We start from the raw sequence: 16,310 nt of genomic DNA, 5'->3' as shown, positions 1-16,310 counted from the left end.
ATGCCACCTTCTCTGTTGGTCAAAGAGATAAATGGATTTACCTGTGTGAAAGGGTTTCATGAAACCTGGGTGTATTGCCTCTCCTGCTTTTCCTTTGTCTACCCTATGTTTCTGTGTTTGTAATAGATGATTCAACATGTGTTCCTCTTGGAGAAAACAAGGACTACATCAATGCTAGTTATATTAAAATAGTCAATTCTGGAGAAGTATTATTATTATTGCTACCCAAGGACCACTGCCAACTACCACAAATGACTTTTGGCAAATAGTTTTGGAAAATAACTCTAATGTTATTGTCATGATAACCAGAGAGGTAGAAGGTGGAGTTATCAAATGCCACCATTACTGGCCCGTTTCTATGAAGAAACCTTTGGAATTGAAAAATTGTCATATCTTCCTGGAGAACTACCAGATACTTCAATATTTCATCATTCGAATATTTCAAGTTGTCAAGAAGTCCGTAAGTTAAAAAAAATCAGTGTTAGATATATATTTCATTATATAAGCACACGTGTCAGGATGAGAAGTTAGGGGTAAGATGGGACATAGCTGGGGATACTTTTTAAAGTAACTTGTTTTTACTTCTCCCTGGTACCAGAAACTAAGACAACACCACCTCTACTTCTGCCTAACCAAACTCTGACTGGAGAGACAAAAAAATTGAAAAGGTGAGTTGGGGCGGTTGAGAGTGAGTGTTGGAAGTTGCCTAATCCTGGGATGTACTTCGGCTGCTTCTGCTGAGAGTGACAGATGTGTATGGAGTCCTTAAGATATCCTGATAATCACTGTGCCAGGCACTGTTGCTCCTTACTGAGTAGCAAAGAGTTCAGTGCGCTTACTGGTACCTCCAGTTACTGTGCTCAATGAATGTGGTAATATTGAGATTTGTATGGGATGCTTTGGGAGCTCAGAAGGGAAGTACTTAGCTCTCCTTGGGCTTGGGGGGAAGACTTGCTAGAGGAGGTGACATCTGGATTGAGAATAACCCAAATGAGAAAGATGGAAAGAGGAAGTAGATGATCAAGGTATAAAATAGCATGGGATATGTATAGAGAGATACAAGTAGTTAAGTGTTTCTGGAATGTAAAAGTTCAATGCCAGGGAGTAGTGAGAGGTGAGATGAGGCTATAGAAAATAAGTAGAGAAAGCCAGAACATGAAATGTCTTGAATTTCAGCTAAGGAACATGAACTTCATTATGAAGATAATTGGGAGACATTGAACAATTCTAGTAAGAAGCGTCCATGATCAACTAGGGCAGTTAACAATTAGATAGAAAGCAAAGATTCTGGTGTTTTTCAGATAAAATTGGCAGACTTTATGTGACTTATGACTTATAAGGAGCGTTCAAAAATTATGCTGTCAAATGCGATAGCCACATTTGGCTATTTTATATTTAAATTATTAAAACTTACATAAAATAACAAATTCAGTTTCTCATTTATAGTATCCACACTTCTAGTATTTAATCACATGTTACTAGTGGCTACCATATGGGCAGCAAAGATATAGAGCATCTGCATCATTGTAGAAAGTTCTATTGGGAAGTATTGGTCTAGAATAATTCATGGAATAATTCATTTCTTGCTCTACAGACTCAGAAAACAGAAAAGGAATGATTTATAGGAGAAAGCGATGTTACATTGCTCTAAGTGGATTTGATTAGCAGGTAGGTGATACATGTGTTCTATAGGAGTGAAGGGGATGGGAGTTAAACCAGAAACTTGAAAAGAGTGATGAGATTTGGAGTCATCATCAAAGAAGTTGATTGGAGCACAGGCAATGATCAGGAAAAGGGTTGCTGGAGGTGCTGAGGTTGGAACCCATAATTTGCAATAACAATAAAATATGCAACTATGTGATTAATTTTTTCCTAACCATGGGATTCCTGAACACAGGTTATGAGACTTACCCAGGGAGGGATGTTGCTTAGTATATGTGGCAGGATTCAAAGGATGAAAGGAGTTGACAGTTTGGTAAGAGAATGATTTAGATAATCAGCCATGAAGTCTAAATTTAGGGAGATGGATGGAATCGGGCTAGGAGGAAATGGAGGACAACAAGGACAGGAGAGCTCCGTTTAGTCACATTGTTGGAGTTGAAGTGAAGCACAAATGAGGTGGTAGCGTAACAGCTTCTGCTCAGAAAATGATGTTGGAATCTAAGAACTGGAAGATTTTTGATATTGGACATTATAGATGATGGTGAGTCCAAGGAGTGATCACATTGTGAGGACTAGAAGAAAGAAATGGTCTCCTCTGCAAGAGAGAAATAAAAATGTGAGGTTAGAGTGTCTGTTTGGTTGTTGAGATCCCAAATTTGCCTGGTCAGAATCTGTGGTAGGGTGATAGCGATGAGAAGGTGAAGCTAAGAGGTATGAAACTCAAAAGGAAGAGAGGTTTTTGTACAAACAGAAGGAATAATGAATTGGAAATAGCATTGGGCAGCAAGCGGTATGCAACCTAATCTCTAGGCTCTGTGGTACCTGGAGTACAGGAAAATAGGCGGCCTTGATTAGAGAGGGCTGCAGAGTGCAGTGCCCATGGGATGCAAGGCCAGGAAGTGGAAGAAGCATTTAGGGAAGTGATGATGGTTTCCACGAGTTTACTGTGGGATGGGGGCCTGAGTGCAAAGGGAGATGTTGAAGAGCTAGAGAAGTGGGGAGGGAGGGGAAAGGATAGAATTGAAGAGCATGAGGATCGGAGCATAGAGTGCTGACAGAGGAGGCCAAGAATAGTAATGATGGCTGACATTGATGGAGAGCTTGCTGGCTGTGTGCTAGGCCCTGTGCTTGCTCCGTACACCTGAGGATTTGCCTGATCCTTCACTCTCCTAAGACTTGTTGATTCCCTCCTATTAACCAAGTATTGTGCCAGATGCTGGAGATAGAAAACAGAAACAGCCTCAACTCTTAGAGTGCTTACAGTCTAGTGGGGGAGGAAAACACCAGTTCCAAATAACATGTGATACTTGCTATGGCAGGAGACAGCATGCTTGGAGAATACAGGCCAGGTGGGAGGCCCAGAGGGATGATCTGTCTGCAAGGATTCAAATGCTCAGTTCCACCTGTGCACCCTTGACAAGGGCGTCTAGGATGGTGGCCTTTGGGCTGAGGCCCGCAAGCCTCAAGACCATGGGGTTGATGTTTGGAGAATCTGCATCGTGGCACTGTGTCAGGAAACCAGTGAGGCCCACCTTCGTGCAGGTTCTCAGTGGTCAACAGTGCATGAAAGGTTTAATCCCTAAGGTATGTGATGGAGTGAGAGCGATCCTCAATTGGGTGCCTTCACAAGATTGTCAAGTGTCATTTTCCTCATCCAATTTCATGTGCCGATGATTCAAAACTGAGGTTTTCTGTTTGGAACGTAGGAAAATTGTATTTCTATTTGGAACGCAGAAAAAGGTGGTACATTAGGGAGAAGCAGAGGAGCAGTGAGAAACCCTTCCTGAGTTTTTTCACGAGGGTGCCCGGTGAAGTAAAACGAGGGCTCCACATTGGGGAAAGGGTGAACCCTCTGGAAGGGATGATCGGTAAACTCAAAGTGCTTTATCTGTCAACCCTGAGGACAGTTCCATGGCTCCACTTTCAGGGGGTTCAGCACAAGAGTGGGGACCAGAGTCTACTCACATGGTCATTAACTGCCCAATTCTCATCACCGGAGGAGGTTGCCCCCCACCAAATCCCGGTTAAGCAGCTTGACAGCACTTACTGTTTTAATTAAATTTAGTATCATAATATTTAAGCCGAGATAGATTGCTTTTCTATCTTATTCCTAACATGTCAGCTCATCTTTCATCCTAAGTGTTTTGGATTCTTGGTTTGTTTGGACTCTTCTACATTCTCATGGTGCAGAAGAAAGATGGTAGAGTTAGATTTGGGAGGACTGCACTATTGTCCCAGCTCTAAACATATGAGCCTTCTGACCTAGCATACATCTATCAGTCAATCAAATGCTTACTTTTCATCTGTAAACTGAGGATATCACAGTGCTTGCCTCCCCAGGGTTGATGTGAGGATTAAATGAGATAATGCGTGTGAAGTCCTTAGCACAGTACCTGGCACAGAGTAAGGGCTAAATTCCTGTCACCTGTTAGTATTTTTATTTTTATTATCCTATTACCATATAGCAATTAGTATTACTATTTCTGGCATATTAGAAATTAAAAGAAGATCTCTACTATAAGACGTTGATAAATCTCTCCTCTCTCTCCGCCTTCCTCTCCCTCCCTCCCTCCTTCTCTCTCTCCCTCTCTCCCAAGCTCTTTCTTTCCCTTTCTCCCTCTCTCCCTCCCCACCCCACCCCCACAGACAGGAGCTAGTCACTTTGTAAAACACTTGCAGTTCACCAAGTGGCCAGACCATGGCACTCCTGCCTCAGCAGAAGGTTTTATAAAGTATGTCCGTTATGCGAGGAAGAGCCACCTTACAGGACCCATCACTGTTCACTGCAGTGCTGGCGTGGGCCGGACAGGGGTGTTCCTATGTGTGGATGTTGTGTTCCGTGCCATTGAAAAGAACTTTTCAGTAAGTGTGTGAATTAAGCAGATAAACTGATGCTGTTAGTAAACACTATACTTTTAACAGCCTTCTAATAACTGAAGACTAATATTTGGCCTTCAAGAGCAACCGAGTAAATAGAGAGCCTGTGAGCTTTGGGTACCTGCTTCTCACTTAACTGCTGCAGGTTCTTGGAGGTGGTTGTGAGAATTAAAGTACGCAATGCAAATGAATGGCTTCGGACAGTGTCTGGAGCGTGGTAGGTGCATCGGAAACATGAGTTCATCTTCCTTTTCTTTCCCTCCACCCACACATACAGTTTTTAGAATCTTGTTAGAGAATGTTGATGATGTGTGCCTATTTTTAATGAACAGAAATACATGCATGTGAGCCCATTGGGAAAAAAAAGTAGACTTCAGAGTTAATGAGAGGTCCCTGGGTTTGACTGCCAGTTTTGCCACACATTTTAGATTTTGGTGACTTTCTGCAAATTGCTCATCTTCTCTGAAACCTAGTCTTCTCATATGTAAAATAAGGCTAATAATATTGTTGGGTTTGAGTCAACCATTAACAATTCTTTATTTTCCTCCTAAATTTGGAACCAGCTAAGGGATAAACACAAGAATTAGACATATGGTGATTCTACTATGATCTTTATTACTGATTAATTAGGGAATGTGGCTTTGGATCTGTGCCCCAAAAGGCCTACTTTTACTGAACTGCTTTCCTGTGCTGCAGAAGTGAGGAGGGGAAGACATTAGTTAGCAGGCACTGCGGGGTGGCGGGGGAAAGCGGCTCTCACCATGTCCACAAGGAATATGAAAATCCACACCTCGGTCGTAAGACAACAGGGGCTACGAGGCATTTGTCCTGGTAGGCAAATTTTGCAGAGTTATCTTGTTATCAGAACAAATGTTAAATCTCTGCTCTCTTAGGCTTTATGTAGTTATACCCCAAGAGTGACAAACTCTCCCTTGTGATAGCAAATTGGCTGCATGGGTTCTACAACTCTCCATTCTAAGGTAGTATTACGTCGGGGGTAGAAAAATGTCCTCTCCCAGAAACTCCCTGGAGGACAGAGGGAGTTTATTTTTCTCAGAAGCTTGAGCCAATATCTCCTAGCATTTCACTCTTTCCACTTCAGTTATAGCCCTTTCCCTAAACTGATCACTGTGGGAGATGCTGGTCCATTAAGGTCTGTCAGGACTACTCCAGGCCATACAGCTGAGAATGAGAGAGGAATGGTTTTCCAAAGCAAACTGAGAGTTTTGTTTTGTTTTTTTAAATAAAGAATGAATATAAACTGGGTAGTAAAAAAATGACAAATGTCCCCAAAATGCTGAAAATTTAAGTAGTATGAATCTGATGTTACCTGTTCCTATAATTAGTGTTGTTTTATCCTTTTAACAGAAAACGCATTAGCATAATTTTATTTTATATATTCTTCATCATAATTAATTTGTTTGTATTTGTTCTTATTTTATATTCCTTATAGAAACTATAAAAACTATAAATATTGTATTTTGTGATTCTGAGGAGCACTTTTTTTTTCCCCCATCATTATACCTTCTTTAAACTCAAAATGTATTTTATAATAAGTCATCTGTCAGCTTAATTGACAGTGTTTTTCTTAGCATTATGTAAAATAGTGATGTATTTTACAATTAAGGATGCTTAGATTTGATGGAAAATAGTGGTTCAAAAAAAGGAAATGCATCCATTGTTGCCTTATTGGCTTTTCATAGAGCCTTGAGCTGTCAAATGTTCTTACTTATGCCCCTCTCTACTCTTTTCAGAAATTTTGTCCACCAGAGCTACTTAAAGTATGGTCTTGGACCAGCAACAATCTGTGTTATTTGCAGCAAGATAAGTTTTCTGAAATTGAGAGTAAGCATTTAGAAACTTTCAAAGCAGTTTGATATCTTGCTGTGACATCCAAGAGCATGACAGTGGGTTGGCCTTGGTGAACAGGATGTAGACCAGTTTGTGCGTTGTGGAAATCACACAGAGAGTCTTACATGCTGCAAGCTGTATACCAGCCGTGTGTGGCTAACATTTTAAGATTAGTTTATCAATTATAACTCTAAAGGATATGAAAATCTGAGAATATGTAACCATTTCTTTCTTCTTATTGTTATTTTATAGTCATTTTTATTTTTAAGTAAGCCTGCTTAAAAATCCTTAAAACACATTGGGAGCAAACTGGCTCTTCTCTTGCCAGCACTGGTATTGCTCTGTAGTTGAAACATTCTCCATAGAACTTTCCCCTCTAACCATCTTCAACATGCAATAACAGTTGTTAATTATCAGTTACCGTATTATCACATAATGAAGTGAGTAATCCAAAATTTAACACATTAACCTTTACGAAATCAAAAATTCTTACCACATCACTAAACACACTGTCCAGTTCATCTGGCAGGGTTCTTTTTTTTTTTTTTTGGTAGCAAGACTTTCTTGATGAAGCAATGTGTTGGTTTATCTTTTGGGATAAATTCTTTAATCTGTGTAACTACCTCAGACTTGTTTTGTTGTCATTGCAGCTCTACTACCAGAACATAATCCTACACAAAACTTACAAATTACATTTGATGACAGTGTAGTACTTTGCATTTTTATGCAATTTAAGACTAGTTAGTTGTGTTTATCAGTAATCAAACTGAGAAAAGGAAGAATTCTTCCTTCTTATCACATCATTTTCAAATCACACATATACTGAATCACTGTGTTAGCAATAGCTGTGTAGTCAGTAAGTTGCAATGGTAAATACTTTGCTACTTTTGTTTTGCGAGTTGGTACCACTTCGCATCAGTAGCCAGTCCCTGAATTCGTCAAGCTATGGCTTCATTAGAAAATGGTACTTTAACTATCTTTTTTTGCCATACCTTCAGCTCAGATTTTCAATAAAGCACCTTCAGTACAGTCTGTCACCATTATTTGGCAATCGTGTAAGGGTTTTTAGTCTTAGCAATTCAAAGTGCTATTTTGTAAGTCTGTAGAATATTAATGTTACATGTGAAATGTTGAACATGAGCTTTTTATTTTAGTATTTTTTAAAATAATTCTTTTGTCTTGGAACAAGTACATTTTAATGGTTTCTTTGCTTTGTTAGCCAGTACATCTTTGCAATTAATACAAGTGTGGTTTTGGCAATTCACAATTAATAATGGCTATAAAACTCAATGTATGAGGAATCATAATGCTAGGTAAAATTAACATGAACTCTTTTGGTCTTCATTTCTTTGTAGTTACTTACACTATTATCATTTGGCTATAACCACTACAGCTATATTCAGAAAAGCTGTGCCTTTTCTTGTCAAGACAATCCAGGGCAGCGGCTTTTGCCATCAGTAAATTAAGGTTAAAAATGAATAATACAAATATATTTTCATAATTTGCCTAATCTTAAATTACAAATTAACAGACTTTCAAGCAACAATGGTTTTTAAATTCATTGAAGTTCCATTTTATCAATATTTCCTTTTATGGATCATGCTTTTGGTGTCAAGTTTAAGAACTCCTCACCTAGCCTAAAGAATCTTTAGGTCCTAAATAATTTTTCCTATGTCCTTTTCTAAAGTTCTGTAGTCTTATGTTTTACATTTAAGTCCATAGTCCATTTTGAGTTAATTTTTTTATAAGGGGCAAGGTTTAAGTCAAGGTTCACTTGCTGTTCTTCCTCCACTGAATTGTTTTTACACCTTTGTCAGAAATCATTGGGACTGTTTGTATGGGGCCTGTTTCTAGTTCTGTATTCTGTTTCATTGATCTATGTGTCTATCCTTTCGCCATTACCACACCTCGGATTCCTGTAGCTATATAGGAAGTCTTAGTATCAGGGAGAGTGATTCCTTCTCTTGCAAAATTGTTTTAACCATTATAGGTCTGTGCCTTTCCATATAAATTTTAAAATTAGCTTGTCTATGTTTACAGAAAAGCTTGAGGGATTTTGATAGGATGAATTGACATTTTTACTATGTTGGATCTTCCAATATGAATGTGGTATGTCTCTCAGTTTATTTAGGTCTTCTTTGATTTCTTTCATCAGCATTTTGTCATTTTCAGCATATAGCTTCTGTACGTGTTTTGTTGGATTTATTTTATTGTAAATGGTATTGTGTTTTTACTACCATGTTCGTTGTGTGTACACATATGTACAAATAAGTTGATTTTTGTGTTTTTAAAAAATATTTATTTATTTATTTGCTTGTGCTGGGTCTTAGTTACAGCACGTGGGCTCCTTAGTTGCGGCAGGCGGGCTCCTTAGTTGTGGCATGTGAACTCTTAGTTGCAGGATGCATGTGGGATCTAGTTCCCTGACCAGGAATCGAACCTGGGCCCCCTGCATTGGGAGCATGGAGTCTTAACCACTGTGCCACCAGGGAAGTCCCCAAATGCAGTTGATTTTTGCATGTTGATCTTGTATCCTATGATCTTGTTGAACTCACTTATTAGTTCTAAGAGGTTTTTTTGTCCTGTTTTGTTTTGTTTTCAGATTCCTTGGGAGTTTCTGCATAGACAATCATTCCATCTGCAAGTAGGGACACACTTACCTCTTCCTTTCCAATTCATTTGCCTCATATTTCTTTTTTCTGGTCTTATTGCGCTACCTGGAACTTCAAGTGTGTTGAAAACAGAAGGTGAGAGCAGACATTCTTGCCATCACTAATATTAGGGGAAAAGCAAATTAAAATTATTTGTTCTATGAAAGATGCTATGAAGTGGATGAAAGGACAAGCTATAGACTTGGAGAAACTGTTTGCAATCCACATATCCAACAAAGGTCTCACATCTAGAGTATATAAAGAACCCTCAAAACTCAATAGTAAAATAAATAAATAAATAGGCAAGTGATTCAGTTAGAAAATGGGTAAAAGACATGACATTTCAACAATGAGGATGTATTGATGATAAATAAGCACATGAAAAGATGCTCAGCTTCATTAACCTTTAGGGAAATGAAATTAGAACCATGATATTCAGCTGCATGAGCTGCTTGTAAATTTTGTAGATTAATCCTTTGTCAGTTGCTTCATTTGCAAATTTTTCTCCCATTCTGAGGGTTGTCTTTTCGTCTTGTTTATGGTTTCCTTTGCTGTGCAAAACCTTTGAAGTTTCATTAGGTCCCATTTGTTTATTTTTGTTTTTATTTCCATTTCTCTAGGAGGTGGGTCAAAAAGGACCTTGCTGTGATTTATGTCATAGAGTGTTCTGCCTATGTTTTCCTCTAAGAGTTTGATAGTGTCTGCCCTTACATTTAGGTCTTTAATCCATTTTGAATTTATTTTTGTGTATGGTGTTAGGGAGTGTTCTAATTTCATTCTTTTACATGTAGCTGTCCAGTTTTCCCAGCACCACTTACTGAAGAGGCTGTCTTTTCTCCACTGTATATTCTTGCCTCCTTTATCAAAGATAAGGTGACCATATGTGCGTGGGTTTATCTCTGGGCTTTCTCTCCTGTTTCATTGACCTATATTTCTGTTTTTGTGCCAGTACCATACTGTCTTGATTACTGTAGCTCTGTAGTATAGTCTGAAGTCAGGGAGCCTGATTCCTCCAGCTCCTTTTTCTTTCTCAAGATTGCTTTGGCTATTCGGGTCTTTTGTGACAAAGGATTAATCTCCAAAATTTACAAGGAGATCATGCAGTTCAATATCAAAAAAATAAACAACCCAATCTAAAAATGGGCAGAAGATCTAAATAGACATTTCTCCAAAGAAGATATACAGATTGCCAACAAAAACATGAAAGAAGGGCTTCCCTGGTGGCGCAGTGGTTGAGAGTCCGCCTGCCGATGCGGGGGACGCGGGTTCGTGCCCCAGTCCGGGAGGATCCCACATGCCGCGGAGCGGCTGGGCCCGTGAGCCATGGCCGCCGAGCCTGCGCGTCTGGAGCCTGTGCTCCGCAATGGGAGGGGCCACAACAGTGAGAGGCCCGCGTAACGCAAAAAAAAAAAAAACATGAAAGAATGCTCAACATCATTAATCATTAGAGAAATGCAAATCAAAACTACAATGAGATATCATCTCACACCGGTCAGAATGGCCATCATCAAAAAATCTACAAACGATAAATGCTGGAGAGGGTGTGGAGAAAAGGGAACCCACTTGCACTGTTGGTGGGAATGTAAATTGATACAGCCGCTATGGAGAACAGTATGGAGGTTCCTTAAAAAACTAAAAATAGAACTACCATACGACCCAGCAATCCCACTACTGGGCATATACCCTGAGAAAACCATAATTCAAAAAGAGTTATGTACCACAATGTTCATTGCAGCTCTATTTACAATAGCCAGGACATGGAAGCAACCTAAGTGTCCATCGACAGATGAATAGATAAAGAAGATGTGACACATATATACAGTGGAATATTACTCAGCCATAAAAAAGAAACAAATTGAGTTATTTGTAGTGAGGTGGATGGACCTAGAGTCTGTCATACAGAGTGAAGTAAGTCAGAAAGAGAAAAACAAATACCATATTTTAACACATATATATGGAATCTTAAAAAAAATTGTTATGAAGTACCTAGGGGAAAGATGGGAATAAAGACATAGACCTACTAGAGAATGAACTTGAGGATATGGGGAGGGGGAAGGGTAAGCTGTGACAAAGTGAGAGAGTGGCATGGACATATATACACTACCAAACGTAAAATAGATAGCTAGTGGGAAGCAGCCGCATAGCACAGGGAGATCAGCTCAGTGCTTTGTGACCACCTAGAGGGGTGGGATAGGGAGGGTGGGAGGAGGGAGATGCAAGAGGGAAGAGATATGGGGATATATGTGTACGTATAACTGATTCACTTTGTTATAAAGCAGAAACTAACATACCATTGTAAAGCAATTATACTCCAATAAAGATGTTAAAGAAAAAACCATAATAAAATATCACTAGACATCCATCAGAGAGGCTAATATAAAAAATAATGACAACACCAAATGCTGGTGAATGTTTGAAAAAACTAGATTACTCATATGTTGCTTATAGGAATGAATGTAAAATGGTATATCCAGTCTGGAAAATAGTTTTAAATTTTCTTTAAAAAAAACAAAAGCAGAACTAAACTAAACTTACCATATAACCTTAGGAATAACACTCGGGTATTTATTCCATAGAAATGAAAACTTATGTTCACACATAAACCTGTATGTAAATGCTCATAGCAGATCTATTTATAATAGCCAAAAACTGCAAAACGACCTAGATGTTCTTCAACAAGTTTAATGGTTAAAAAAATTGGTACCTGTCCATACTGTGGAATACTATTTAGCAATAAAGAGGAATGAACTACTGATACACTCAATTTGGATGAATCATGAGGCAATTAGACTAAATGAAAAAAAAGTTAGTCTCGAAAAGTTAGATATTACATGATTCCATTATGTAATCCCCTTGAAATAACAAAACTATACAGATGGAGAACAGTTTACTGGTTGCCAAGGGTTGGGGGTTGGGGTGGGTGGGTAGTTCTAATGGATAACAGGAGGAAGTCTTGTGGTGGAACTGTTGTGCACCTTGATCGTGGTTGCAGTTGCATGAATTTTCACATGTGATAATATTTTATAGAACTATACATACACATACATGCCCACTCTCACAAAAGATTGCATGTTAAACTGGCAAAATCTGAATAAGCTCTGTAGATTGTACCAATGTCAATTTTTTGGTTTTGATGTTATACTCTAGTTGTAGAGGATGGTATAATTGGGAGAAACTAGGTGAAGGATACACAGACTCTCTCTACATTTTTTGCAACTTATTATGTATCTATAATTATTTCAATATAAAAATTTTTAAAGGCTTAATTAACATTTTAAATTATTATAGAAATGACAAATTATATAAATAAAGGAATGTTTACATTTTCTCTGATTTTTATGTACTTTTGGATTATAGCTGACAGTTGACAAACCTTAAATTTAATGTGGTTTTGCTGCACATGACTCGTCCTCAGCTTACACCACATGTGACTTTTCAGGCAAGTTCAGCAACACCTGAGCTGGTCTATATCTTGTTCCACTGATGAGGCTGCTCAATGTTACACCACTGTCAGATTGCCGTAAGAGTTTCTAAACACTTATTACCCGTTTCTGGACTCATCTCATTGTGGTCTAGCAACATCCCTTTGCAGACCTGCACCAGCTTAGTGACCACACTGGGTAGTGCTGGTCTCCGTGCACAGGTGCAGAATCTGGTGTTGGGCCAACTGTTGCTCAGGGTCTCCATTTGAGTTGAGAGGGCTCTTTATATGAGAAACAGCTGTGTTACTGTTGTGGCCAGAAAAAGTCTTCTATGCTTCAGACTTTTGCAGAATCACAGTGCTGCTTTAAGTTCTCCCTTCTGAGAACAGAAAAGTATACACAGGGGCAAATTTGTTGTTATTTCTTTTGGAGAACATTTCTTATTATAAATGATTGCTTCCTGCTTTTTCCTGGAAACCCATTTAAACAAGTCTTCCTTATCCATTAGACAAGGTTAAACATAGTACATTTTCTTATGACTGAAAATGAGAACTTTCTGGTTAAATCTTGAGATATCTTTTACTGGAAAGAAGTATGGCGTACTCCTTTGGCATCTGTGGGCTTTGTGTTTTCCCCCTCTATGGATAATACAAGATTACTGTCATCCTGTTACAGTTCAACATCATGAATATAGTGGGCCAAATGAGAGAACAACGTTATGGAATGATCCAAACAAGGTAAGTCTCACTGCATAAATTCTAATAAGAACAATAATGAATATAAAGATGAACATTGTATAGCACATTACAATTTGTAAAGCTCTTTTGCCTACACAGTTTCATTGAATTCTCACCGTTTGAGGTAGACGTTAGTTATGCTCTGATATTACTGATGAAATACTTCAAGTTCAGAGCAATGAAGTTTGTTCCATGATGTCATTCAGACAGCAAGTAGAGGAGCCAAGACTGAAACTGAAGTCCCCTAATGTCCACACACATGCTTAGTCCATAATGCCATTTTAAGTAACATCTCTAAAGTTATTTTCCATAAATTTCTGGATGGCAATTTTGGGATATTTATTTGCAACCAAAATATCAAAGTCACTGACATGTCATAAAAAGGAAATCATTTATGTCACAGATTAGTTACATTAATCATTGGGGGATCAAGAGAATATGGATAATGAAAATAAACAGGTACCCCTAAATCTTTTTTAGGGTTTTTTTAGGCAATGTTCAGTGATATGAAGTGTTTCATTTGAACTAGGCTACGTCTAAAAAAAAGTTTAAATTTGATTTATCCAGTGAAGATATAAAGAGATTGAGATTGAGTCAGTTTCCCTTCTGTTCAGTTAAGCTTCAGTTAACTAGTTCTAGACCAAGAACTATATTATTATCATTTATCTTCCTGATATTTTTAAAAATGTATTTACATAAAGAAGTTCTTGGTTAAGTGTTTGCTCTTTTTAGGCACTTTTCTTTGTGGTTGAAAAGTACAAATGTGTTTTCTGAAAGTGGATATTGATATTCAATTAACATTCCATTGTTTTTCATATATATATATGTATTTAGGAGCAGTATATCCTTTGTTATAAAATTGTGCTTGAAGTTCTTCAGAAGCTTCTGACTTTAAAGTAAGAAAGAATTCTGTTGCTTCACACTTGAAATTACCAAGTGTCTCGGAGCCTCCTCAAAAAGAACATGTTCGAGCTGTGCTGAAGGGCTTTGCTTATGCAAATGTGCTGTCTTGGTGTATCATTTGACTTTCTTTCTGACAACTCCCTGAAGGCAGCATCATTTGGTTTGGGGTGGACGGTGTTTACCCACTGAACTTACTTAGGTAATATCAAGTACCCTCCCACATTTTCCAATGAAATGAAAGTTACATAAAACAACTGCAGCCTATTTGGTTGAAGGGGTTACAGAACCCAATAAAGGACTTAAACTGTATTATTTAAGATTTTATTTGGAAAGACAGCTGAAGGGAGCTGAGGATTCTGCAGATCACAAGATCGCAAGATCATATCATGACCTCTTACAGGCATCTTCAAGACAGATACGTATCCATGTTTTTTAGCTAGAGTCTGTACTTGTAGGTGGTGTTTGAAAAACTTAGGTCACTAAAGAGTCCGATTAGGATGGGTTAACTGTCTATGCAAATTGGCTTCCATTTTCCTATACTTCTACACTCCTCTTGGGCCCCAGGGACCTTGGAGGACAAGCTGCCTTTCTAGAGCAGCTGGACAAGGACCTGTTGGTCTGGGAAGCATTTTCATGGGTGGGCAGAGTTCCTCCTCTCCATCACATGAGCACTTTGGTGAACGGTCCAAAACTAAAACAGATGTTTATATAGAAAATCCAAGAGGAAATTTTTGCCCGTCTTGAGTTCTTTCCTATCCCACCCGAACACTTAACATATTACTCAGTCTGCTTTGTTAAAAGCAAATATTACATTCTACTTGCCTCTTACTCTCTGCCCTTTAGCTAACCAATAAACTTTTATATAATCTGTATTACTTACTTCTGAGTATCTCTTACAGCAGATATATTTTTCAAACTAAAATCTATGATAATTATTTTTTTTCTTCAGAGTTCCATTAAATCATTTATTTCCATAACTGCCCCACCTCCACTGTAACATTTAGAAGTTGGCTTTGGGAACCAGATTTTGGAAAACCAAATTCATAGTTGTGAAAACGAAAATTTCCATATTCTGTTTTTGAAAAGATATGGCCATTATTATATTCATCTTATTATAGGACTTTGCCTCATACAATTACAGTGATATTTTGGTCAAGAGATTTCAGTGACCAGTTATTCTTGATTATAAACTATAAAGCAAGTGATACATGTCTCTGTATGATGTAATTCAGTGGAGATCAGAATAGTCTATGCATTATATTGGGAAAGTTTCTAATATCAATCTGTAAATCTTGAATTTTTTTTTTTTTTTTTTTTTTTTTTTTTGCGGTACGCGGGCCTCTCACTGTTGTGGCCTCTCCCGTTGCGGAGCACAGGCTCCGGACGCTCAGGCTCAGTGGCCATGGCTCACGGTCCCAGCCGCTCCTCGGCATGTGGGATCTTCCCGGACCGGGGCACGAACCTGTGTCCCCTGCATCGGCAGGCGGAGTCTCAACCACTACACCACCAGGGAAGCCCCACAGTAATCTTCAGTTTGGATATTTTGCCCACATAGAAATAGTAGACTCAACTAAAGTATAGTATTAGAAGATTCATTATGAAGTATGGATAAAAGATATCTATGCACCAAAAATCTTCCTCTATATCAGGGGTCAGCAAACTATGGCCCACAGGCCAAATCTGACCTATTGCCTGTTTTTGTAATAGAGTTCTATGGCCATTTCTTTATATATTGTCTGTAGGTGCTTTTGTGCTACAATGGCAATGGCAAAGTGGCAGAGATCACATGGCCCATAATGCCTAAAATATTTATTATCTGGCCCTTCAAAGAGAAAGTTGGCCAACCCCTTTTATATATCTTTTTAATAGGAAAAATATCTCTGAGCAATAGGGATATGTACCATATATATTTTATAAAATGTATAAAATACTTAAGATTAAACTTACCAAGAACCTGACCAGTTCATATTCTGAATGAATAGTAAATGAATAGTAAATGCATGAAAAGAATCATGATAGTTTTGAAAAGAAAAATTAATTGTGAGGAAGGGAGAGGGTTTGCCTTAGCAATAATCAAAGTATTGTCTAAAGTCACAGTAATTAAAACAATGTGAAACTGGTACAGGGATACATAAATGGCTCAATGGAACAAAATAGTCAAGAAGTAGACTCCACAGACTCGTATATATTTGTGAATATTTAATGTA

At 38.2% G+C, this 16,310-nt stretch overlaps 1 protein-coding gene across 1 annotated transcript; it reads left to right on the top strand.

Moving 5' to 3' along the window:
• Positions 1–298: 298 nt before the first annotated feature.
• On the top strand, positions 299–13,204 carry PTPN20 (protein tyrosine phosphatase non-receptor type 20). The gene is made up of 3 exons (XM_060126276.1): positions 299–460; positions 4,309–4,524; positions 13,139–13,204. The coding sequence occupies exons 1-3, from the start codon at positions 299–301 to the stop codon at positions 13,202–13,204; spliced, it is 444 nt and encodes a 147-aa protein (XP_059982259.1).
• Positions 13,205–16,310: the final 3,106 nt, after the last annotated feature.

Source organism: Lagenorhynchus albirostris, chromosome 16 (assembly GCF_949774975.1).
Source record: "Lagenorhynchus albirostris chromosome 16, mLagAlb1.1, whole genome shotgun sequence".
NCBI lineage: Eukaryota > Metazoa > Chordata > Mammalia > Artiodactyla > Delphinidae > Lagenorhynchus > Lagenorhynchus albirostris.
This window is presented reverse-complemented; position numbering and strand designations above follow the sequence as displayed.